The 25,460-nt window shown below is 41.7% G+C and overlaps 6 protein-coding genes across 7 annotated transcripts; 4 read left to right on the plus strand and 2 right to left on the minus strand.

The window, feature by feature from the left end:
* Positions 1-1,717: 1,717 nt before the first annotated feature.
* LOC308310655 (extracellular calcium-sensing receptor-like) lies at positions 1,718-7,457 on the plus strand (the record flags this gene model as incomplete). The annotated part of the gene is made up of 7 exons (XM_080757036.1): positions 1,718-1,912; positions 2,516-2,602; positions 3,601-3,876; positions 4,390-4,590; positions 5,817-6,044; positions 6,129-6,252; positions 6,544-7,457. 7 exons carry the CDS (start codon positions 1,718-1,720, stop codon positions 7,455-7,457), a joined length of 2,025 nt encoding a protein of 674 aa, XP_080613162.1.
* Positions 7,458-8,835: 1,378 nt separating this feature from the next.
* Positions 8,836-9,063, plus strand: LOC308310911 (cytochrome c oxidase assembly factor 5-like; the record flags this gene model as incomplete). Its single annotated transcript, XM_080757373.1, has 1 exon — positions 8,836-9,063. The coding sequence occupies one exon, from the start codon at positions 8,836-8,838 to the stop codon at positions 9,061-9,063; it is 228 nt and encodes a 75-aa protein (XP_080613499.1).
* Positions 9,064-9,577: 514 nt separating this feature from the next.
* On the plus strand, positions 9,578-10,225 carry LOC308310656 (CDP-diacylglycerol--inositol 3-phosphatidyltransferase-like; the record flags this gene model as incomplete). Its single annotated transcript, XM_080757037.1, has 1 exon — positions 9,578-10,225. The coding sequence occupies one exon, from the start codon at positions 9,578-9,580 to the stop codon at positions 10,223-10,225; it is 648 nt and encodes a 215-aa protein (XP_080613163.1).
* A 366-nt stretch (positions 10,226-10,591) lies between these two features.
* sdsl (serine dehydratase-like) lies at positions 10,592-15,358 on the minus strand (the record flags this gene model as incomplete). Its single annotated transcript, XM_080757319.1, has 9 exons — positions 15,298-15,358; positions 14,269-14,429; positions 13,829-13,865; positions 13,028-13,167; positions 12,349-12,437; positions 11,991-12,224; positions 11,335-11,465; positions 10,988-11,074; positions 10,592-10,695 (listed from the first exon to the last, which is right to left on the minus strand). The coding sequence occupies exons 2-9, from the start codon at positions 14,413-14,415 to the stop codon at positions 10,592-10,594; spliced, it is 969 nt and encodes a 322-aa protein (XP_080613445.1). The 5' UTR covers positions 14,416-14,429; positions 15,298-15,358.
* A 1,881-nt stretch (positions 15,359-17,239) lies between these two features.
* mcat (malonyl CoA:ACP acyltransferase (mitochondrial)) lies at positions 17,240-20,544 on the plus strand. Its single transcript, XM_080757669.1, has 5 exons — positions 17,240-17,869; positions 18,724-18,811; positions 18,957-19,174; positions 19,350-19,487; positions 19,971-20,544. Exons 1-5 carry the CDS (start codon positions 17,423-17,425, stop codon positions 20,274-20,276), a joined length of 1,197 nt encoding a protein of 398 aa, XP_080613795.1. The 5' UTR covers positions 17,240-17,422; the 3' UTR covers positions 20,277-20,544.
* On the minus strand, positions 20,541-24,795 carry bik (BCL2 interacting killer). 2 transcript variants are annotated; one of them, XM_080757161.1, is made up of 6 exons: positions 24,754-24,795; positions 24,625-24,653; positions 22,105-22,208; positions 21,773-21,924; positions 21,536-21,644; positions 20,541-21,146 (listed from the first exon to the last, which is right to left on the minus strand). In XM_080757161.1, the coding sequence occupies exons 3-6, from the start codon at positions 22,198-22,200 to the stop codon at positions 21,033-21,035; spliced, it is 471 nt and encodes a 156-aa protein (XP_080613287.1). In that variant the 5' UTR covers positions 22,201-22,208; positions 24,625-24,653; positions 24,754-24,795; the 3' UTR covers positions 20,541-21,032. The 2 variants fall into 2 exon arrangements, with proteins under 2 accessions (XP_080613287.1, XP_080613288.1); XM_080757162.1 differs by lacking the exon at positions 24,754-24,795 and having other exon boundaries at positions 24,565-24,653.
* Positions 24,796-25,460: the final 665 nt, after the last annotated feature.

A 25,460-nucleotide genomic window follows, 5' to 3' on the forward strand; every position in this document is an offset into this window, starting at 1 on the left:
TATTGAACCATGTGATATTTAATTGGTGTTATTGTAATGTTTCAACCTTGTGTTATTTAAATTGCCTCTAAGGCCTGGGTTAATTCAAGCTTGCCTGGCAGATTACATCACTCAGCTAAGGGACTGTCATTTGGGATATCAAATTCCAAAATGTTCTCTTTATTTTGCAAGTGACAAGTGACTCTTGGTCTGTGATCTTACATACATTTCATGTATTAAAAAAACATGCACGCTTAGCAGACTGTACACGTCGGCATTTAAACTTGTAGCACTGCATGTGTATACTCACCCAATAATTAATTTCTAAGATTTGGAGTCAGATATTGTCCTCTAGTTTCATATCCATTTGAAAGTTCTGGCAGAAAACGTTCGGTTACTTTTAACCTTTGTTGTCTGAGTGAAGAGACTATCTCTCCGCCTAACATATTTCATATGTATGGGGAATGACCCCACCTCATACATGAAATAAGTTGGGTGGAGAGATAGTCTCGATACGATAGAGAACGTGTGTTAAGTAAAATATCACCACTTTTCCACGAGGAAAAGCTGGACTGAAAATAGGAAAACTTCCTTTGGAAACAGTCAATGGCTACGTTTACATGAGCAGTTAAATCCCCTTTTCATTCCGAATAGAAGTTCAATCCTATTAAACGTTGTTATGTAAACACCTACAAAAACTTACATCCGAATGAAAACGCTCGATGCGATCTAAAAACCATTCCGATGTCACTGGCCGGATTACTCCGATTTTCAATGCGATTGAAAGAAATTTGACTCATGTATACACTGCTTCGGATGTAAATTCATTCTGGTCTTTCTGAGCATGCTCCAATTGGGCGCTCATATCCAAGGCGCGCCGTCGGCGCCGAGGAGTTTGCACATAGAGCGCGTTATTTCGTTCCTTTTTTCAGATCCGAAATCCACAAAAAAAACGTGGAGCGCAGCAGATGAGATACCCCTGATCTGTGTGTGTGTGTGTGTGTGTGTGTGTGTTCAACGGTCTCTCTCTCTCTCTCTCAAAAATAACGAGCGACCCGATACAATAATAATCATCAGTGTTGCGTTGCGTGCCCTGGCCGTGCTGTAGATACAAAGTATAATAGTAGGCCTACAAATAAAAACGAGATGATCAACTTCCCAGCGGAGAAGCGGAGCCGCAGCGGGTGGGGAAAAAAAGACGGCGTAGTTTCACGTGAATTAACATATGTATCATGTGACGTCTTCTATCACTTCTCCATATAAACACTCATTCGGAATGACCATTTCTCATGTAAACTAGCGGCAAAAAACATTACATCGGATGTATTTTATTCGGAAGTATTTATTCGGAATGATCACCCTTCATGTAAACGTAGCCAATGTTTGGGAAGCACAAACTATGGGGCTCACAATTGGCAGCTGTGTTGTGATTGTGTTGTGAGTGTTGTGGGGTAATTGATCACCACCTATTGTGTGTGCCCCATACATTTGTGCTTCCAAAAGGAAGTTTTTTTAGTCCTGCACTCATTCCAGGCCCCTCGCAGGAGAGAATGTCATGCGTGTGCAGTCAGTCTACTAACCTAGGGCTTTTAAAGCGAGAATATTCATCTAAAAACGTGTGTGTGTGTGTGTGTGTGTGTGTGTGTGTTGTGTGTGTGTGTGTGTGTGTGTGTGTGTGTGTGTGTGTGTGTGTGTGTGTGTTAGTTTTTCCATTCCATACTTCAGAGCTGCCCAGACCATGGCTTTTGCCGTCACTGAGATCAACAGGAACCCCAGCCTTCTGCCCAACGTGACCCTGGGATACAGCCTCTATGACAGCTGTGCCACGCTTGGAGTTGCATCTGGTGCAGCGGTGTCACTGATCAGCGGGAGAGAGGAGCAGTTTACACTGGATGAGAGCTGTGCTGCCGGGTCTCCGCCAGTCCTTGGAATTGTGGGTCCTAGTAGCTCAAAAAGTTCTATTGCCCTCTCTAGAATATTAGGTTCATACAGTGTGCCCATGGTAAGTTTCCTATCCCCTTTCACCATGGCCTATTTTATTTAATGTTGCTTGCTTGGCTATTTGCAAATCTAGAATATGATAAATATTATATTTGGTCTTTTTGCCGTTTGAAAGACGTAGACCATAATCGTTGCTGTCGGGAAGAAACCATATGTCTACATATTTCAACTTTTAATGTTTGTTTTTTATTGAATTAATGCCCTATTCCATCATATACTAGTCTTAGACCAAAGTATTTAAAAAATTGCCGATCAACAAGGTCACAACGGATCACAGTGTGGCACATTGTGAGCTTGTAGGTCTGATATTTTTTCTTGTCTTTGTTTCAAGTGAAAGTGCAAAGTAGATGGCCTCTATTGGCACTTACATGTGTTTTACAGGTCTGTTGGTTCATGGTCTCCTTCCAGAGTACAATCTGTACAATTTGTACCTGTCCTTAAAGACAAGGCAGAGGTTGTACAATTAGTGCCCACTGTTGAACACCCATGATCTAAGTTCATTACGGAACAGATATTTTGTGCTTTGTTTTTCCAGATAAGCTACTTTGCTGCTTGCTCCTGTCTGAGTGACCTGACTCAGTTCCCTTCCTTCTTCAGAACAATACCAAGTTCTGTCTTCCAGGTGAACTTCTATAACAAATAGATTTATCGGTATCTATTCATGTTCCACAGACTGGAATAATCACATATGGGGTGGGCAGCTTTGATGATGCAGGGCCACTATATTTCCGCAATCACTCTAGAGGGCAACTATATTTCCAGACTCACTCCAGAGGGCCACTATATTTCCACACTCACTCCAGAGGGCCACTATATTTCCACACTCACTCCAGAGGGCCACTATATTTCCACACTCACTCCAGAGGGCCACTATATTTCCATTTCCAGGATTAATTGGAATCCAGGATTAATTGGAATCCTGAAAAGTAGGCCTAACATTTTTATTTAATTTCAAATGCATTTATTTATACTATGTATACAAATGCATACTATGTTTATACTATGTTAACTTAAATGTAATTAACTTAAATTCAAATACATTGCACATAAAAAGACAATTAAATTGTAATACTAGTCATTGCGCTACTAATATAGAATGAAGTGATTAAAGCAGTCATGTTTGGAATTGTAACAGCTGAAATCGAAACAGTATTCCGATATTAACCTGCGGGTCGCATAAGTGAACGTGGGGCCACCAGTTGCGCCATGTACTGTATGATCTAACCCTGTGGTTCCCAAACTTTTTAGCCCGTGACCCAAAAGAGGACCCAAACTAGTGAAAATAGCAGATCTACAAACTTAGCTATTTTCACTAGTTCTTAAACATTAGTTTTTTTAATTTATGGAATTTCTTAGATTTTTCGATGATTTTCTTCATGAAATTACTGTAGAATATCATGGGATTTTGTTTATAATTCATGTAACTTTTTGCTTTTTTGGGAATGTTTTTTGTAAATGTTTTGAAACAATAATAATTAAAAACCAAATATAGGATAAACAAAAAACTAAGGGGCCCATAAAAATGTGGCCGCACTCCACAAATGGGTCCCGACTGCACTGTTTTGAGAAACAGCTGATCTGACCCAAGTACTTATCCGTTCCATTTCTTCATCCAATCAGGTGCGAGCTATGCTCCAGACTATGAGGTGGTTTGAGTGGACCTGGGTTGGACTGTTGTTCAGTGATGATGACGGTGGCCGTTATGCCGCCCGGCTATTCCAGTCCGAGCTGGACCGGTCCGGTCTGGGCTGTGTGGCCTATTCAGAGGCCCTTCCCTTCGACAAACACAAGGACGTGGCTAAGCTCCAGAGGATCGTCACCGCGATGAAGACGTCCACAGCTCGCGTGGTCATTGCATTTGTGTACGGGAGCTATTTGTATAATGTCTTGGATGAGGTTTGTGTTATTATGGAATTCGTAATTAGAAGCAGTGGTGGAAAAGGGGGGGGGGAGGATCACGTACAGCACTCCATCTTTAAGTAAAAGTGTCAATACTGCAATATAGAATCACTCTGTTAAACTAAAGTCTCAAAATGTACTGAGTGAAAGTATTCATGGGTTAAAAATGTACCAAAAGTAGAAAGTAATCATTGTGCCGAAGATCCTATTCCATTTTCAAATGCATAAAATTCATAAGAAATCTTTTGAAAATAGCCTAAATGTATATAGGGCTGAAGGGGTTAATGTATGTTTGTAATAAAAATATTTAGTACAATATTTGCCTTATTTGAAATTGGAAAAGTCAAGTACAAATAACTCAAAATGTACAGTGCTTAAATAAATGTACTTAGTTACTTTCCACCACTGTTAGGATGTTAATTTAGGGATTGGTAAATAGAAGGAATCTAAAATGAGAACGTACTGAAAGAAAAAGGTCATCTCTTCGTTTCTTTCCAAAACAACAAACAGGTGGTTAAGCAGAACGTGACGGGTCTGCAATGGATCTTACCTGCCACGTCAGGCTGGTGGGCCCACCCTACTCGCCAGGCTCCTCACCACCTGCCGTACCTCAGAGGCATCCTGGGTTTTGCTATTCGTCGTGGAGAGATACCAGGTCTCAAGGACTTCTTGTTAAAGATACGCCCTGACAATGACCATGAAGATAACATAGTAAGTATTTTGTTTAATTTTATTGTATATTATTGTATACCTGTAAATGTCTCGATGAATTGAATACACAGGACCACAATGGACATGGACACAAGCCCGGGACTTTTAGTATACTTTTTTTTGTGTTATCCTTTTTGCGCCGTTATATTTTTGTACCACTGTACTATTTGCAAACTGTGATCAGTCAATCAATTTTATTTAAATGCTTATGAATCCATTGTGTTCTTTCAGGTGAGGCAGTTTTGGGAACACACATTTCGGTGTAAATTTTCACCCCTTCCACCAGAGTGGGTGGATGCTGGTGGAAGGGTGTGTACTGGACAAGAGGACCTAGGAACAGCAACTACTACCCTGTTGGATGTGTCTGACCTCAGGGCAGTCTATAATGTATACAAGGCTGTGTATGCTCTGGCCCACGCCCTCCATGACATGTTGCAATGTGTGCCAGGAAGTGGGCCTTTCCCTGGGCACAGCTGTGCCACTTTGCAGACAATACAGCCATGGCAGGTGGGATGTTAATTCAGTTAACCTGTAAATGTTTCTAGTAGTTGGATTCAAATGTAGAAACTGAATAATCAGGGGAAAGTAAATATGACATTGAAAACCAAGAGCAATTGACAAAGTCGGATGGCAGCTCAGTTTTTGTGTAGACATGCCCTCGTCTCTGGTCCTGGTCTGTAGGTCTATAGTGGGCAGGTGGTAATTACATGTTCTTCTGAAGGTGGTCTATAAATAATAATAAAATACACGTTTACCACAGTGCATTGTCTAGAAATGAGGTCAAGCCTCTTTTCATTATGCAAGCGTCACACAACATTCAGAAGTCTTCTTCGCTCCTAATTCTCAACAAATCTCTGTGATTCTAATTTTCCTATAATCAGCCGAGATGAGCGTGTCAATTGTGTTTATATAAGATTTGAGTCTATTCAAAGACATCTGCAATTTGCTCCAAACCACAGACTTCAGTTTGATCAATCCATTACACAGGAAATAATAATGAATACAATAATAACGTGGGTGACGTGTGTAATAAATATGGTTTTGTTCAAAGGCCATGCATAATGTAAGGGGTAGCGCAGGTGTTTTAGTGATAAGGCTGGAAGATAACTTCCAACTTCCTGTGGCAACTTTGCCACAGGAACGGCCCTTGCGAAATGCTTAAATCCCCAAATATTGGGTATAGCGTGACTTGGGCTCTTCATGATTCTGCTCATCACCATTTCTAGCTCCTCTATTACCTGGAAAAGGTCAACTTCACCACATCTGTTGGCGATCGTATATACTTTGATGAGAACGGCGATGCTTTACCAATCTACGATATAATGAACTGGGCTTGGCTCCCCGATGGAAATACAAAGATTCACAATGTAGGTGTGGTCAAGAAGACAGCCTCCGGAGATGAAGAATTCACCCTCGATGAAGACAGAATCTTCTGGAACTTTGAATCTGCAAAAGTAATTTCAGCTTTTCTAAAATATGTAATATTGAGCTCATGATGTGAATGTAATTTAACTGAGCATTGTTCCTTTACTCTGCAGCCTCCTCGGTCAGTGTGCAGTGAGAGCTGTTCCCCTGGAACCCGTGTGGCCACGAGGAAGGGAGAACCCGTCTGCTGCTTTGACTGCATCGCTTGTTCTGAGGGAGAGATCAGCAATGACACTGGTACTTTTTACATTGTGTAGCTACCGGTATGTACAGTAGACAGTAGTACTTAAAAGTAGTAAAAGTATCAATACTGTAATATAGATGTACCCCGTTACAAGTAAAAGCCCGGAATTAAAAATGTACTCGAGTACCAAAAGTAAAAGTACTCATTACTCAAGTAAAGAACAAAATACAAATAACTCAAAACTGTACTTAAGTACAGTACATTATAGTAGTAAATGTACTTACTTACTTTCCACCACTGGTTATAAGAAGATACTGTACTTGTCTTGTCTGTCCCTTTTTTAGACTCTACAGAGTGCACCAGTTGCCCAGATGGCTTCTGGTCCAGTCCCCAGCGTGACCACTGTGTCCCTAAGATCATTGAGTTCCTGTCCTACCATGAGGCCCTGGGAATCGCCTTAACAACCATCTCATTGCTGGGCACACTTATCTGTGCCATTGTCCTAGGGATCTTCGTCTATCATCGACACACGCCCATGGTACGCGCCAACAACTCAGAACTCAGCTTCCAACTGTTGTTTTCACTCGAACTGTGTTTCTTGTGCTCACTCCTGTTCATTGGCCGTCCCAGACTCTGGACTTGTCAGCTGAGGCATGCAGTGTTTGGGATCAGCTTTGTGCTGTGTGTCTCCTGCATCCTGGTAAAGACTGTGGTGGTGTTGGTCGTGTTCAAGGCCTCCAAGCCTGGGGGTGCAGACATTATGACGTTTTTTGGTGCTATGCAGCAGAGAGGAACAGTTCTGGTTCTTACTTCAATCCAGGCAATAATCTGCACAGCCTGGCTTGTGTCTGCCTCACCCACTCCTCATAAAAACACAAAATACTATTCTGAAAAGATAGTCTATGAGTGCAATGTTGGGTCAGCAGTTGGTTTTGCAGTGTTACTAGGTTATATTGGCTTACTAGCACTCCTCAGTTTCGTCCTGGCATTCATGGCAAGGAATCTTCCAGACAACTTCAATGAAGCCAAGTTAATTACTTTTAGCATGTTGATCTTCTGTGCCGTGTGGATAGCCTTCATCCCAGCATATATCAGCTCTCCTGGCAAATATGCAGATGTAGTGGAGGTGTTTGCTATTTTAGCATCTAGTTTTGGCCTTTTGGTGGCGCTGTTTGGACCAAAGTGTTATATAATCCTTTTGAAACCTGAGAGAAACACTAAGAAGTCAATCATGGGTCGAGATGCTGCCAAGACGTAGAAGCAGAAATGTAGAAATACATGTTCTGTGTATTTTACAATAAGTGTATTTGGATAGTCTTAGTCTATATAATAATATTGCTGATAACCTTGTTAGTAATGGTCAGTTTTCTACCATAGTAAATTAACTCTTGTCAGAGATACAAACATCTATTATCTGTGATAAAGAATTAAGTTAAAATGTGTTGATTTTAGAGCTATATTGACAATAACAAATGTGCACCTCTCCGTTATCTGTGGGTCAAACAAAATACTATAAGTAAGTATGTACAGTAAGAGGCAAATTATGTATACTGTAGGTTTAAAATGGCCAAATGTAGCCTTTATGTGTCATGGTATCTGCCTGTCTTGTATCTCTATGCTCTTGCCGTATTTGTCCTTTAGGTTGGAGCTGCACTCTGCATGTGGGGAGGTGTGTCCTGGCAATCTCATGGCTGTGACAGCGGGAGGCATACTTTGGTTAGACATAGCATTGGTCCGACTGGATTAAGGTTGGTGAGGGGTGCGTTAAAACGACCGGAATAAGGTTGGTGAGGGGTGCGTTAAAACGACCGGAATATGGTTGGTGAGGGGTGCGTTAAGGGTTGGGAAAGGGTTAGGTTTAGGTGTGCTGCACTGCTGCCCCATGGGAGGTTAGGGTGAGGATTTGAGATATCGGACCAATTGGTATGTCTAACCAAACGTGTGTGGTTACGTTAGGAAGGTTTGGGTTAGGTTAGGGTGTCGGACTATTGCGTGTTGACTGTTGGATCGTTGGACCAAAGATATAAAATATGCACCCACTCAGAGATAGTTTCATGCTGGTGCACATGCTGGTGCAGCTAATAGGTCAGTTTGGAGGGGGTGCATACGTTTGTTAGACATATACTACCAGATCTAAAGGACTGCCTATGTTCCTTGCAATTTTGGACCCCTGTGTTATCTCCTTGTTAACTTGGGAAAGTTCCTCAAAGTAAATCCAAAGTAATTAACTCACAAGTGAGCTTGTAGATCCTTTGTTTTAACCAATATATAACATAACGGCATGCATGGCTTCCTCCCTATATGGATCATATTGATGACATCATCAATGTGGAACTCATTTGGACCAGAACTCAAGTGTGACTGACCACTGTCCAATCAGAGCAAGATGGAGGGGTGACATCATCAAATGGTATGACGAGAATCGAGAAAGACTTGTAAAGAACAAATGGAACGGTGGCGTGTGACAGTAGTACGAGCTAACCAATGGCCTGCCTCACATTTAATTTCATCACATTTTCTCCAATCTGGGAACCCATTCGTAAAAAGTCATTCAATAAAACAAGTGTTGAGAGATTAATATTTCTCTAACATTGGTAGTTGACTTTCAGTGACATCCATTCTGTGACAGAAACACGATGCCGAAATACTACGAGGGTAAAGAGCAGGATAACAGAGCCTGTGCCGGTGTCCGAGAGGATCTGAAGGAATGTTTGCTTCATCTCGACTGCGTCTTGAAGGAGGGCAAACTGCCCGGTGAGTGCTTGAAGGAAGGCCATTGCAAGGCCCTGCACACCACCTTCTTTGAGTGCAAGAGGTCCATGTTGGACCCAAGGTCAAGGTTCCGTGGAAGGAAAGGTTATTGATAAGCGGCGTGTGCCCAAATATGGAGTTCCAAGTGGTTCTCAATTTTTTGGTCATTTTATTTCACTTCAAAGACCCCCAGTTTGGTATGCATTAGGCCACGGACCCCCTTAACTCTTGAGTGTACAGAAATGGCTATAGCTGCGGACTCCCTGGAACCCCCTCAAGGACCCCTGTGGGAACCCAGCGAACCACTCAAATCTGTGAAAAATATGGAGAATAATGATGTCATATGACTGACCGCCAAATTGCCATGGTGATCAATTAGCCATCAAAAGACAATTGGCTTCCCCGATTGGCCAACCCAACCCATCGACTTGGCGGATTGGCCAAGCTGTGTGTGACGTCGGTGCTGCTGTACCAATTAAAGTGTCACATTGTGTTTTTCCTTCTCAAGCCCAAAATGAACATCCACACACATTCATCAACCCTAGCTTGCATGTGGCTGGACAGAACATTGTTTACACCGATCAGCATAAATCTTCTTTATCCAACCAGATCAGGACTCATTTTATAATGGCTGAGGAAAACATATTCCTTTTCATTCCGAATGTGATCGGGTATGCCCGCATCGTACTGGCGTTGCTGTCCTTCTACTTCATGACGAGCTGCCCGGTGCGCGGCGTCCTCTGCTACCTGCTCAGCGCTCTGCTGGATGCCTTCGATGGCTACGCCGCCCGAGCACTCGACCAGTCCACGAGGTTCGGAGCCATGCTGGACATGTTGACGGACCGCTGTGCCACCATGTGCCTCCTGGTCAACCTGGCCCTGCTGTACCCTTCCTACACATTCCTGTTCCAGCTCAGCATGTGTCTGGACATCTCCAGCCACTGGCTGCACCTACACAGCTCGACGATGAGGGGATCCACCAGCCACAAGGCCGTCGACCTCTTCGGCAACCCCGTCCTCCGTCTCTACTACACGTCCAAACCGGTGCTGTTCGTCATGTGCTCTGGGAATGAGTTGTTCTTCTGCCTGCTCTACGTCCTCCATTACGTCGAGGAACCGGCCGCCTGGTTGTACTGTCTCCAGGGAGTCTGCGCCGTCATCTGTCTCCTCAAGTCAGGCATCAGCCTCCTGCACCTGGTCACCGCCTCTCGGAACATGGCGGCTTTTGACGCGGCGGAACGCGGAAAGGCCAGGAGGACCACCGAGGCCAAGTGAGGACCCAAAGGGGCGGAGAGAGACCACCCGTACCAAGTTGGCCGACCCAAAGCTCATTTTTAGTAATAGTTTAATCACTTGAATCATTTACGCTACAATTAATAATGGCAAGAGAGATTGTGCCTAAACTGAGATTTTAGTGTTCCGGGTATGATTATAATTTTCATTGTTCTAGTTTGAGTTGTTACTTTTTTCTTTGTTTTTGATGTTTGAGTCAGAGAACCTCCAGAAATGAAATGTTTATTTCTGGCACTGTACATAATATCATTCTAAGATTTTACATTTATGAACGTGCTCACACACACACACACACACACACACACACACACACACACACACACACAAACCTTTTACGTGTTTACAGTTTTACGTGAATAGTTTGTTTCTGAGATATATTAGCTGTTGTTTATTGACACTGCTGCCACCGCACACTATCACCACCAGAGGGCCAAGTGGAGTTGGAAGTTGTCCTGAAAAGAGAGAGGGGCAATTAAAACAAGATACACCATAAATTATTTATAGCTCTACAAAATTATTACTTTGTAACCCTAAATCTATTTTGAACAACAACAAAAAAAGCTTGAGGGACCTCCCGGGGACCCCCACATGGTAACTGTCATTTCTCGACCGTTTCGGAGATGGGCCGGTTCGACAGGACCGGGCCGCCACCCTGGGCGTGTTCCTGTGGGTCTGGAACTTCCGGGGACCCCCGGGACCCCCACACAGGTGTGATTTTTATAATCAATTAAATGGATTAGTTACCTTTCTCCTGTAAACTGCAAATGACCCCGCTGTAGACGGCTGCTAACGCTGCTCCGCACGCCATTTCTACCAACACACGCTCCTCATCTGCAGGTATAGTACATACAGACAGTACACACACACACACACACACAAAATATGATAATTCATTCATATAAACAGCCAACAACAATACATATGCCTCTTCGGTCTACAAGATTTTGAATAATGTTTAATTTGACCATTTTCTACCTGTTCCAAGTAAAAAAATTAAACGAAGCGAGGATTATGGAGTTAAAACTGTGTCTCCGTGTTGTACCACTGAGGTACAGCCAGCCTTCAGTCAGTGTGCTGTTTGGTTGACTCACCCAGGAAGGTCTCCACAGCCTGCAGAGCTTGTTGATCCGTCACCACCTCCGACAGAATGGTCAGCTCATCAGACTGGCTGTATTCAAATGCCTTTGTGCAAACTGTTTTAGCACCGAGACACTTCGCCTCACTGTGCAGAGAGAGAGAGAGAGAGAGAGAGAGAGAGAGAGAGAGAGAGAGAGAGAGAGAGGGGGGGGGGGGGGGGGTTGCTCCTTTAAGTTTGTTTTGATCTAAGTTGCTGCACTTACACATACACCACACTTTCAGACATCCACACATGCAATACACTACTGATCCCACTGATGACTCACACCCCACTTTCAACTGTTAAGTATGATTTCTAATTATTTGACTAGTTTAAAAAAAAAATATATATATATATATATATATATATATATATATATATATAATATAACCCATCGTTTTTTTTATTTTTTTTCAAATCCTCAAAAATGATGGTATAGTCAGTAATTTAAGTGAAGGTGGGGGGCGCATGTGGCCCCCGAGCTGCCAGTTGCCCAATGCCCATGTATGGAATAGATGATTAATGGATGCAAAAACATGATTTATTGATGCATGCATGTATTTATTTATGCATTACCAATCTGCACCACATTAGGTACAGATGATTGAACGGAAGGGAGGAAGTGGTTACCTGGTGATGTCATCCAGGGTGACGACCTTCCCTGCCCTCACCGCTGCATTGAAACAGTCCGCCCCCACCGTCTCCATGGCGACAATGGGCACGTCCAGCCAGCCGGCCTCTGTCAGGCCCTGAGCGACCCCACACAGGAGCCCCCCTCCCCCCACAGAAATCACCACAGCCCCAGGCTTCAGGCCAGGGCCCATGGAGGCCGCTATCTCCGTTATTACACTGGCATGGCCCTGCCTGGTGGGTAGGAGTAGCAGCAACCGTTAATCATCATCTGGATTATTAAATACATCATTTTTATACATAATTAAATACATTTTATTTTTTTATTTCAAGTAAAGAAGAAAGATTGTGTGTGTACCATAGCAGGGGGTGGTCAAACGGGGGAACGTAGGTGAGACCCGCAGTCTCTTTTAGTCTGAGAGCTTCAGTGTTGGCATCGTCCCACACCTAGTGGACAGACCATGTCAAATCAGACTGTACTGTACTGTACTGTACTGTACTGTACTGTACTGTACTGTACTGTACAGGCCCTCCTCCCTGGCCTGTGTGTGTGTGTGTGTGTGTGTGTGTGTGTGTGTGTGTCAGGATGAAAAAACACAGACACACGGACAGACACACTCCGTATAGGAGTGGCGCTAGGACCACTCAAAAAACAGATCTAAACTCGCAACCATTTTCTGGCCTCCCCAGATCTAAACTCAACCTATAGCCATCCTATTAAGCGGATTCAAAAAAGAATTACAAAACATTGCTATATACTGTACATAGCAACAAGAACCCCAAAAGGGGTTCCCGTCCTGAATGGGGTGGGAATATCATTATAGGCAAGTTTTCAAAAGTAAGTACCAGTGGCACAACTATGCTATACGACACAGTATAAAATAGGGCATTCATTTATGAAAAAATAACAATAATATGGAGATACAACTTGTTTCTTCCCGACACGACGATATACTGTAATATAGTACATTAGGATATTCTACAGTATGTGATATGATACGTGATATGATATGATAGTGATAGTATAATAATGTCACCTTGCCCACTATGTTGACAGTGGCCCCCTGGTCCCGCAGTCTGTCCACCACCAGCTGAGGAGACGAGGAGGGCACCACGATGGTGGCTGGCAGGCCCATCTTCCTGGCCACGTAGGCTGCCGCCATGCCCGCGTTACCACCTACAGACAGACAGCAAAGCAGAGCATGCCGTTTACTCTCCTCTCCAACAGACATGGGGAGTAAATTATTATATTATTATTATTATATTAAATTACATTTACGCAATGGTGTTCAAAAAAGTACTCAAATGTTTTACTTAAAATAAAAGTACAAAAGAGCATTGAGTATTGGCATCAAAATGTACTTAAAGCACCAAAAGTAAAAGTACTCATTATGCACAAGTTTTCAAATGTATAAAATAGTTTTGAAAATAGCAGATATACAATTAAGCTCACAATGGGTCGTGTCGCGACGCATTGTGAGCTTGTAGATCGGTGGGAGGTGTGTGGGAGGTGGTCGAGTCCGAGTCGAGACCAGATTTAATTAAAAAATTTCTCATTCTATACAGAAAAACACTGCAACAGCAGGAAGGAGCAGGAAGGCGCATCAGCTACGTTCCGTTACTTAAAAAGATAACTCTATAAGCGCCACACAGCTCTCTTATAAAGTTAACGTGAATGGGCTCCTCATAATATGAAACGTGACTCGAGTGGACTCGGTGGGGTAAGAGTCCAGAGTCCCTTCCGAGACCGAGTCAAGTCCAAGTCAAATTAAGGGCGAGACTCGGACTCTAGACGATTTAAGGACTTGAGTACTACAATGACATGCAAGAGCTCTCACCTGAAGAGCAGACTACTCCTTTAGACTGCCTGGCCAGCTGCAGAGAAAAGGAGACGACAACAGAGGAGAAGTAGTTTAGACTAGAGAAGCTGTCAAAAAGAACATTCATGTGGAACTGTGAAAACATATACCAGTGAAAGATTATATAAAACAAAACACATCCGTGTGAAGGGGCGCTCTTATCATCTTACAACATCAATTACATATTGTTTGTTTAAGCAACAGGATGCTAATGGTTGTTTTAGTCCTCAAAACAAACATTACATTTCTCTTTATTGTCTATGGCGTTTTCTTAAACAAGCATCGTTGAAAGACAAACATTAAAGCTGTATATAGGAGGGGCTAGCACACCTCAAAAATAACTTTGGTGTAATTGAAAAACAACATTTAATTTAAATAAAAAGGGGGAGTACTTGTTCCAACACTGGAGGTATATATACCTGTTGGCAGAGGTGTCCTATCCCACGTATCTTGAAGGAGCCAGAGGGCTGGGAACTCTCCATCTTCAGGTAGACGGTGGTTCCCATCCGTTTGGACATGCAGACGCTCTCCAACAGGGGCGTGTTGATGTGGAAATGCTCTGACATCACTGCAGCAGACACTGAAAACATTCAACACAAACCGTGCAACCCATTCTTTAAAAGGTTTGTTCAAAGAATTGTGAAAATGTATGCAAATCTTTATATATATATTTTTAATATAGGCCTATTATATTCAGATAGTAATCCCATTCATCAGCTTCAATTTTAGTGTTCCTGTTCCAAATGATTGTGTGCCATCACCTCCAATTTCCCTTGTGTATCCTGTAACCTGTATGAGTTCTCTTTCTCTCTCTGCACCTTTACATGCCTATTAACTGACAAATTCAGTTTGACATATTTAACAAAGGTACAAAACCGTACAACTACAACAACATACATATTTTAAACATTTTCTTCCCACATATCCGCACACATCATTTCTAATTCTAACCTATTCTACACTGCCACCTGGTGGACATCCCAACCCATTAACTACACTAACAGATATGCCTTATGTTTATTATAACTCTGTGGTTTTCAAACGCTAAGCTAAAGCATTGAGAGAATGCAACTGGACCATGTGCCTGTCTTCTGAAAATAACCACCTACATAATCCCCTCATGATAATTGATAATGATGCATCTTTTAGAATATTGCTGAAACGGACCCTGACCACACAAAGCATAATTTTTAAAATCTGTATTGTACTTGAATTATATTGTATGAATAGACTTAGAATATGATAAAGAATTTACACTGCCTGCCTGCTGCTATCCTGATTATTAATGTTTGTGTGTAGTGTAGGCTAATTGTAAACAGTGAGTGAAACCCACTTCTCTGTTGGTATATAATAATAATCTAATCTACATCTACAGTGAGGTTATGTCACGTTTCTATACCGCAATTATTAACTGTTCTAATGACATTAAATGCAGACTTGTCACTTACATAGAATACTGACAACGTAGTAGAGGCTCTATGAGTCTATGTTGCTGCATGCTCCTCGTTTGAGCAATGATATGCGCATCTACTACTTTGTACTTGTAGTAACCAGTCAAGATCCCATATCCCGGAGGGACAGGAATGTTTTGATTGGCTAGTTAGTTGTCATAAGTAGTCTGACACAAGAGACTGTACAGTGTACACTGACACTGTACTCAATTCAACTCTTGGTAGTCAGCTAGAGTCTAGCCTCGGAAACCCAGACGTTTTTATTTCCAGCTAGAGTCTAGCCGTGGATATCCACGGCTTGTGGCCGTCTTACCTGTACTTTTAAACAGAGAGAGAGAGAGGGGGGGGGGGGGGGGGTAATTAAGTGTCTAGTTATAGTGAGAGTTGAGGGGGCCCAAGGGGGGGGGGGTCATCAGCCTCTTTTGTTTGAGTATGCTGGGTTACTACAAGAACAACAACAACATCAACAACAGATCCACCTGTTGGTGGCGCAACTGGCCAATGTGAAAAGGGTGGGATATTCCTCAGCCTGTATTCGCTGTATTACTCAGTAAACAATAATCAAATAAACAATAATCACATAACGGGGAAGACAATAATCACTAGACTAGAGTCTAGTCTCTTGTCCTTTTTGCAAGTCAACAGTCTGTCTAGCCCTGAACATGACATGCGTATGTACCATGGCTATCAAAGGACAAGAGGGTGCTGTTTTTCCTTTATTTTTTGCCGATGGGTTCTCAGATTGGCAGTTTAAAAAAAAGGAAAGTACAGTACACTTCAATACAAGGTCTGCTAAGAGGATTTTGAACCCAATAATGGCTATCTTATGGCTTGTTTCCAATGCACATGCCCTAAACCTCAGTGAATTTATCTAAAGAGTAACCTAAGACGCTCAAGAGCTGGAGGCTCAGAGTCTGACAATCAGGCTACCTTTAAACAGCAATCAAACCAGACAGACAGTGAATGAAGGTTTTAAATGACAAGTGACTAACACAAACTAGTCTCAAGTCAAATTGTTTCACTTTAAAATATCAATGACTCAAGTAGAAGTAAAAGTAATCCAAATCTATCCAAATAATTACTTGAGTATAAGAAAGTGATCTAGTAAAATAATAAAGTTGGATCTGCCTGATTCATTGTTTGAATAATCATGTAAATTAAATGTCTAAAATATAAAATTATACGCGTTTTAACAATAGAAATACTGGTAAACAAAATGGTCTTAAGTCCCCTTGAGAGAATGTAACAAATACAACTACAAGCTAAATCAATTGAAAAACTTAGGCCTACTCTTTTATTTGGCCAGTGATTGTGATTATAGCCTACATTTCAGTAAAATTGTAATTAATTTCAAAGTAACTTACCAGGCTGAGTGTATGTAACTCTGGTCCTCTATCTATAATGCTATGCTGACAACATGAAAACTTCAACCTTTGAATTCCTGCCAAGGTTGTAAAATTACTTCACCGACCAGTTCACATCTCTTGTCCTCAAGTCACACACGGTGCAAAGTCCTTATTATAGTGGAAAAGGTGTATACAGCTTTTATTATTAGGCTATTATTATTATTATTATTATTATTTACTTTAGTAAATAGCCAAATACAATGTGGGAATCATCTTTTACAAGTAAAAAGTCCTGTATTTAAAAAAGAATCATGACCGGACTGTCTCATATGAGGCCGGGCTGTGGACAGTTCAGAAAACTGTAGGGCTATAGCCTTCAACTATCGATATTATTTTCATAGCAATTGTTCTTTTAGAATAGGCTAATTTAAATTTTAAAATATATTTATTTTTTAGATAGGCCTTTTGATTATTATTTTTTAATTTCCCATTCCTTGGCTTCTAAACCATCCAAACTCCGATGCAGAAGGTGGCGGTAAGTCACCAATAAACTGGAGAAAAACAACAAGATTCAAGAAGAAGAAAAAGAAACATGGCGCCACCCTTGAGCGATCATGCTGAGGGATGAGTGAAATGAAATCTTGCGAGGCAGCATTCACTTCGGACTTCCAATAATTATTAAAACTGGATTTTTCTCCTTTGTTCCTGGAGACATGAACCCACGTGTCGTGACGTGTGTGTATATAATCTAGACTAGAGTCTAGTGTCTAGATAACATGTTGAGAATATCTTGTAGAGGGCAGGTGGTCGCGTCACTGTGTTGTAGGACGCTGTCTTCCAGTTCCAGCCAGGATGGGACCACTACCGGGACGCGACCACAACGCCAGCCCGAACCCGCGGCTCCCGACCCGGACAGCGACGCCTCAGAGGAGCGCGGAGGAAAGACCAGGACCAGGAAACCCGCCGGCCAGCGCTCGGTGTTCCTGTTCCCCGGGCAGGGCAGCCAGTTCGTGGGCATGGGCAGAGGGATGCTGCGGTACGGGAAGGTCAGGGAGATGTTCTCCGTGGCGGAGAAGGTCCTGGGCTACGACCTGCTGTCGCTGTGCCTCCATGGACCCCACGAAGACCTGGCGAAGACGGTGTTTAGCAGGTTCCATTGCCGTGCGATAGATCTTCTCCTTCAAGGCCGTTTCGGATGTAGTGGGAGCATTTATGATGGTTTGGTGTGCGGATAATCTTCTATACTTTTGAACTTTACTCATTTATCTAGCACGCTTGTATGCACTGCTTCACCTCCTACCTCACATAGACAGAAGCGAGCGTGTCTCCCTGGGGGCCGCTAATTCCTGGACACAGCCTGTCACCTGTGGCGTCCCTACATTGTTCAATGAATTTAATAATATACAAGATCAATATAGAGATACACTAGTTGGGAGCACAATGGAAACAAGCCGCCAATGCTTTTTTTGTTACCCTTTAAGTTATAGGATCATTGTATAATCGTACCACATACTACCACTGTACGGTACATTTCCCTCTTTTAAATACAATCTGAAAAAAATGGCTGCTTGAAAACCAAAGCTGCAACCATTTATGATTATTTTAGGTGTATTTCTTTTTTATGCTGTGTAATGCTATGTAATGTAATGTAAATGTAATCCAATGTTTGACTGTCTGTTTTTCCGTTTTGTGTTTCCTGTGAGGACTGCGGATGACAATTAGCAACTGTGCTATATCCGGTGTATTTACGTCCATGTGACGTCCATTAATATGCATTGTCCTGTCCAAATTAACAAATAAAGTAAAATACTAGGGGTATAATGGGGGGAGGCTTTAATGTAGGAAGGGGCCACACGACTGATGGGTTCTTTTTAGTACCAGTGAGACAGCAAAAGACTTCAGTTACATTACATAAAGTGAATAAACGATACTGCCAATGCGACAGCTTGTGTCGCTCAAGATGGACATGGCAGCCGCAGCACTGGAGCAGGGCTCTTTTTTTCCTGCTGTTTGTTGAGCAGCCTAGTGAACACTGAGTATTAGCCTAATCATATGTTGTATATACTTGTACCTGCAGGCCATTGAGTCTTGTGTTGCTGCGGCAGGATTCAGTGTTGGAGAATTTGCTGCCCTGGTCTTCTCTGGTGCAATGGACTTTACAGAAGGTATTACTAAGTACTAAGCCTAGAAATGCATCCTATCCTATGTTACCAAACTTGCCATCATTAAAGGTGCTGTAAGTGATTTGTTCGAAATATGCTATTGGTTTAGACTAGAGCACCACTCATCCACCTCATCCATGTCCTTCAGCTCTGTATGCAGTGAAGGTCCGAGCAGAGGCCATGCAGAAAGCATCAGAGCTCATCCCCAGTGGCATGCTGTCTGTGATTGGTAGACCGCAGGCCCAGTATAATTATGCATGCCTGCAGGCTAAGGAACACTGCAAGAGCCTGGGCATCCAGGAGCCTGTCTGCAGGGTGGCCAACTTCCTCTTCCCTGACGGCAGGGTCATAGCTGGACACAAAGAGGTACAGAGTAGGCCTGGGCAATACGACTTCAAACCAAAATCACAAATTATTTCAAACTTTGTTTTACGCTTATTTAAAAAGAAAATATCAGATCTACATGTTCACACAGTTGGCCATGTTCAGGGGAAAACTATTCTCATCATCTCAGTTAGTAATGTTCTTTTCCATCTCCCAGGCACTGGACTTCCTCCAGCAGAACTCTCGGCAGCTCTATTTCATGAGGACAAAGCCTCTGGCAGTGAGTGGAGCGTTCCACACAGAGCTGATGCAGCCAGCCATCCAACCCCTCAGAGAGGTCCTCAGACAAGTGGAGGTCAGTATCTCCACCTCCTCCAATATATGCACAGTCTATGAATGAGTAAACACTAAACATGTTTAAAGTATTTCAAAAATATAAATGTATGGTGAATATAAGAGGCTTATTGTCGGTATCAGCCAGGGTGCGGGAGTTTATCCCCGTTTCAATGCGCTAGACCTCTGGGAGATTGCAGAGGTGGAGCGCAACCAGTAGCTCCCAGTAATTAACGCACAATTTCAAGCCGTGCTACTGCTACTCATACGCTGAGTTGGCGGTGCCCGGGATCAAACTAGTCGAACCCATGACCTTGCGGTCGAAAGGCGAGTGCTCTACCGACTGAGCTGAGCATTATGGTGAATATAATTTGATGAATGACGTGAGACTTGTACTATAGGGTTATGTACATCTTAGAAATCACACTGTTTGTGAGATACTGTTATAAGTGTGATTCCATTCATAATGTTTTCTGTCTCCTTCTCTTGACACAAATCTATTCAGGTGCGTCGCCCGGAGATCAACGTCTACTCCAACGTGGACGGCAAGCGCTACATGCAAGAAGACCACGTGCGCAAACAGCTGGTGAAGCAGTTGGTTTCCCCGGTGAAATGGGAGCAGACTCTACACGAAATCTACGAGCGGAGCCAGGGTCAGGATTTTCCTCGCACCTACGAGCTCGGCCCCGGGAGGCAGCTCGGCGCCACGCTGCAGAAGTGCAACTTGAAGGCCTACAAGACCTACAAACATGTGGACGTGACCGATGACGAGGATCACACTGATGCAATGGACTCTCACAGAGCGGAATAACTGACAAAGGGGGCAATCTCACCGAAGTGCACAATTATCAGTTTCTCCATAGTGTTTGTGTGCAAGGACATACCGGTAAGCACTGCTACTGCCCCACGGTTTCTGTGTGGCGAATTGGCGATGGCTTTGGACAGCGCACAGGGAGACTTATTGGGCTCTCGCTGTTAACCAGGGGGAGCTGAATTACTGAAAAGCACTGACTGGCTATCGAAAGGATATTCATGCTCTTGCTCATATTATTTTATAATTAAATGGATGTATGAATGAGACAATATTTTCTTTTAATTCAATTTATTTTCACCACATGAGGAATTTTCCAATATCGAATAGAAAGTCCAGCTCCCTTTATTGCAAAAAGAAAGTTACAAAACTCTGCTGGACAGAAAATGTGTCTTAGAAACATGCACTTTTAAACTTAATAGAACAACAAAACAACAGTGAACCATCATAATGTTATGCACAGGATTTTTCCACATGGTTACAAAGTTTAATGCGTTGACATAACCACTATTTAAAGATTCTAAACATTTATTAAAATAGACTATCTTCAACCTCTACTCGTAGAGCTGCTATTTTCAAAAACATTTTAATAATGACATGCCCAAAATATTAATTAATAATCAATCTTTAATATTCAACACCACTCATTAAATTATTATAAAAAGAGAACCTGAAAAAAATCCATTAAAAAAAAGAATCACCATTTTGCACACAATTTCAATGTTTTAAAAAATATGTTATGACCAAAAGACCCGCTTATGGCCTGCTTATGGCCTCGACCCATAATGCAGTGCAAATGGCTGGGGTGGCAACCAGTGCCACAGTCACAATTATCCCTGTGGTCCAGCCAGTGTAGGTAATACTAGACACCTGTGGGGAAAAGTTGCATCATAATTTGTATATTATATTTTTCTGTAGTATGTTATATTTATTATAAACATGGGCTGTCCTCAACTAAAGACAGTCATAGTCAACTATAACAGTCCTAAGATTTTGTGTGACATTGTGTTTGTTGCATACAATCCTCCAGCTTTTTCACGTTGATGTTGAGATGAACTGAATGTTATAATGTTAATTTCACAGCGTCTAGAATGAAAGGGATATATCTAATGTAGAAGAGGTGTGCTCATCATTTGTCAAGAAACAATTAATTCAGCATTGAAAAAAGACTAATCAAAAAACAAATGTAGCATGAGTGGACAGCCCTACAGCAAACGGGTAAAAGCACCAAAGAAATGGTAGAATAACTGATGTTTTACCCAGCCTGTCCAGGCCTCTGCTCTGAGGATCCCCTGCCCATGCGTGGTGGCTGCTAGCCAGGCCTTCACCACAGCAGACAGACCATGGAGTCCCTGGTGATGGATCTCCCTGGAAGAGGTAAAACATTATTAAGAATCTTTTTGATTAACCCTTAATTGAATCGAAAGGATTTCATGGATTTGTAGTGAAATACATTATGCATGCCAATGGAGACGGCTATGTTATGTTCAGCATACCGATAGAAGGTCCTTCTCAGTGTTTGGGCGAATCTTGGTATCTGGACAGCTGTGGGCCACGGGTTCTGCAGTCTGCTGGCCCAGTCCCGGTCCAGCCGGTCTCCTATTTCTACCAACTGGCGACCAATGCCTCGAGCCACTCTGTCATTGATCATAAAGGGGTGGGGCATGTACGTATGAGATCTCTTGTTCAGTGAATAAGTTGTAGGGTTGCACAATTAATCAAATATTTAGATTTTATGTTTCACAGTTCATTATTATATATATATTTAAGTCAATGATTATGATAACAATATTAAAAGTGATACGATCTGGGCTGGCCCTAGTGTTTACCTGACGTTCACATCAGACCTGCTGCTGGTGTCATCCTTGTCAGGGCCAGCCTGGAGGGACTTGACACTGCTTGGCTCACTTGCTTGTCCCACCATCTTGTTTACTGGTGACAGCGGGCAGACAATAATTATTCGAAATCATCTGGAAAGGGTGAAAGCTCCAATCTGTAACTTTTATTTCCTACTTAATTCTTTCTTATTCGAACTCCGGATCACCCGCACAAGAGCCAATAATTATTTCTACTCTTGAGCTATAACAGAGTTTGTTTGGGAAGGTGAGATATTTCCTGTTGTCTTGTCAGCCATTAGTACTCATACCTGGCCATAGGATCTGAATGTTTCAATGGAAGAGTAGGTACTGGGATACCAACTCCAGCCAGCATAGCTATGGTAGTTATATAATATGCATTAACATACTTCTACCGTAACCATACAAATTGAGCTTGTAGATCTGCTGTTTCCGTTAAATGTTCTCCCATATACAGATTGCATGGACAACCCGTTTTGCATGTTTGCCTATTTTGAACATGCCAAGAATCGGGATGCAAGTGTTCATTAATTAAAAACTGTGTATTTCGAGAGCCAGATGTCCTGACAAGTATAGTAGAATTTGAGAAATAGACATTATTTGTGAGGACCATATTCTTGGTCCTCACAAGAGAAATGGTTAAAAAAGACTTTCAGAGATAGCAATTAGGAAATGATTCAGGTTAGGATCAGGATTTCGAAATTCATATGTAGTTACTAGTTGCACACCACAATTATATCTACTAGATCTGATATGTTCGGCTTTAAGGTTAAGGTTAAAAGTATATTTTTTATGTATTTTGTATGGAACAGCAGTGAACACAATAATTTGTGAGGAATTAACTGGCATAATTACTATGGTAAATTGAGGAGAAAAAGGGTAAAAATGATTGGTGTGTGTACTGTGCACCAGTTTGTGTTTGTTATCCTAGCATGACTCCTCCTATTAAACGCTCATAACCTTACCTGTGTAAATAGTGGGTCATGTGACCAGGATAGGTGGTGGGTGTGTTACCGGGGAGACAGTTGAGAAACATGACATCATCTATTGTTGGATTCACTTGCCAGGCTTGGCATTTCCTTGTCTGAGATCACGTCCAAAAAAAACAACCAACAACTAAGAAATCACCTGGCTTGGCCTGAACATAAGTTATGATTGGCTTGTTTTAATGACTAAATTGTTATTTTAACCAATCTGTATAGTAGAGTATGTGTTAATACAATATAACTAGTAGTACATCTGCAGTGGTTGTTGGTTGTCTCCCTGGCATATTCTTCCATTGAGGCATTTAGACCCTGGCCTGTTGTCATGTAGGACAAATACTGGTTGACAAGTAGTAGTATTGCGTGGATTTCAGAATCAGCCCAATATCTCTCCTGTGTGCAGATGCTGTTTTTTTTTTGGCTCAGTGGTATAGACGTTTTGGTCTCCCATGAGGGAGACCTGGGTTCAAACGTTGAATCCCATTGAGGAGGACCAGAAAGTTAGAAATTGCAGCTTTAATGGAACCCAGAGAGAGTGTACAAATATGTAACCAATATGAGTTATAAAAGGATAACTTAACACTGAGGATTTTACTGTGTATTTATTTCAATGATCCGTCCATTAGCCTTAAACTTGTTTTCTCTCTACTGTCTCAGTCTGTCACCAAACCTGTTCCTGTGTCACCTGAGCTCGCGTGCTGGAGGAGGGCTGAATGCAAATGCCGCATTTTATTTACATAACTCAAATCAACCAAACTGCCCTTTCTTCCATCCAGCAAAACAATACCAGTAGCCAAAATAATTATTGGTAAAACCTAATTTTTGAAACTTAACTATAACATACCAGCTGAATGTACAATAAGTCACTGAAAGGTTATTTATCTCTGAGTTAGTTGGTATTGGTCCATGCACAAATATTTGGCAGTTAATGGCTTTTCTATAGCTGTTATGGCTGTTAACAGCTTTAAAATCTAAACTGCACGTTCATAACAGGGCTGATTAGAATCATCTTTGATTCTTTTGTGATAGTTATATATGGTTAATATTTTAGTGGTATTACATATAGTTTTATATTATGGTTTTAGTAGTACCAGTTTTAGTTTATGTATTTATTTTTAATATTTTTTGTTGCACTGCAACATTTAATTTTTTTATGTAGGCTTATATGCAAGTGCACAATAAAATGACAATAAACTGAATCTTATATGCATTCTAGTCTATGTAGGTTATCCAGTTGTCACAACAAAGGGATGAAGTCATCTCTCAGCCATATCAAGCAAGGTCATTTTGAAGATCACACGAGACACATAGGAATACTATTTTTCAATTGATTTACTTTATATGTATTCTTAACAAGGTCAAACTAAATCCATTGTTAGCCCTCTGTTGTCTTTTATATCAATGCTGATGTCTGTGTCATATTATAGTCAAAGGAGCATTTATCCACACCTGCGACAAACAAGGGAGCAGGTGCATGCTCCAAAATTAATGCTCTGATCTAAGACGTACCTGTTATGTAGATTAAAGTAGACGCCGCCCTGAAACAAACACACAGACATTATGTTGAAAACTTGTAAAAAAATATATAATAATAATAAAATAGAGGCGACAAATTATTGTGGTTTTGACAGTACTCACAGCAGCGTCCTTTAATCTTGTTGCGTTCAGGTAACTGCCAAGAATATACTGTAATCATTAGCCCAATAGCCACGCCTAGACGTGCTGTTACAGGTAATGACCGCCTGGCGGCGTCTCCACATTGAAATGTATGGTATGACCTCATCAAGACTGCCCTGTTTCTGCAGACACCTGAATGATTTGATTGGGAAAGTGCAAGTAGCCTAAGTTAATAGTTAATAGTAAATAAAAACATTTTGGTCTGATCGAAAATGTTGAAATGGCTTTTCAAAGAGGATAGATTCTTTTCTTGGCTTTTAGATCCCAATCACAGCTAGGGTATAGGGAAGTATTTTATACCTCTAAAATTAATTGTATAGTGAAGAGTAAATTGTTATTGTTTTGTAATGCAATGTAGGCCTATGTTACAAATAGTTGTAATGTATCTGTATGCATGTTATAAATGAGAAAGGTCAATTGGATTTACAAACGGTATAATAAATTCAAATAAAGGGAGGGAGTTTAAATACGGGTGGCGTGAAAATGTTTATTTCTATTATTTTTGCCAATATGTTTTACATTTCACTGATGTACATAGGCCTAGCTGCTATACCACTGTTTATTTTGTTCAGCGAAGCAAAGACCATTCATTATTGGTATATGGCAGTGGCAGTGCTACCATCCTGCTAATTGCCTTGGTAATGAATCATTACTCATTACTACTAATG

This window comes from Protomyctophum bolini, assembly GCF_963924005.1.
Source record: "Protomyctophum bolini genome assembly, chromosome: 23".
Classification (NCBI taxonomy): Eukaryota; Metazoa; Chordata; class Actinopteri; order Myctophiformes; family Myctophidae; genus Protomyctophum; species Protomyctophum bolini.

Coding starts and splice junctions, on each gene's coding strand:
- bik (XM_080757161.1), bottom strand. CDS start 22,200: ATGGTGGGACAAGCAAGTGAGCCAAGCAGTGTCAAGTCCCTCCAGGCT. Junction 21,645..21,772: donor CTGAGAAGGACCTTCTATCG/GTATGCTGAACA, acceptor TACCTCTTCCAG/GGAGATCCATCACCAGGGAC. Junction 21,147..21,535: donor CAGAGGCCTGGACAGGCTGG/GTAAAACATCAG, acceptor TTTTCCCCACAG/GTGTCTAGTATTACCTACAC.
- mcat (XM_080757669.1), top strand. CDS start 17,423: ATGTTGAGAATATCTTGTAGAGGGCAGGTGGTCGCGTCACTGTGTTGT. Junction 17,870..18,723: donor GGAGCATTTATGATGGTTTG/GTGTGCGGATAA, acceptor TTGTACCTGCAG/GCCATTGAGTCTTGTGTTGC. Junction 18,812..18,956: donor TGCAATGGACTTTACAGAAG/GTATTACTAAGT, acceptor CATGTCCTTCAG/CTCTGTATGCAGTGAAGGTC.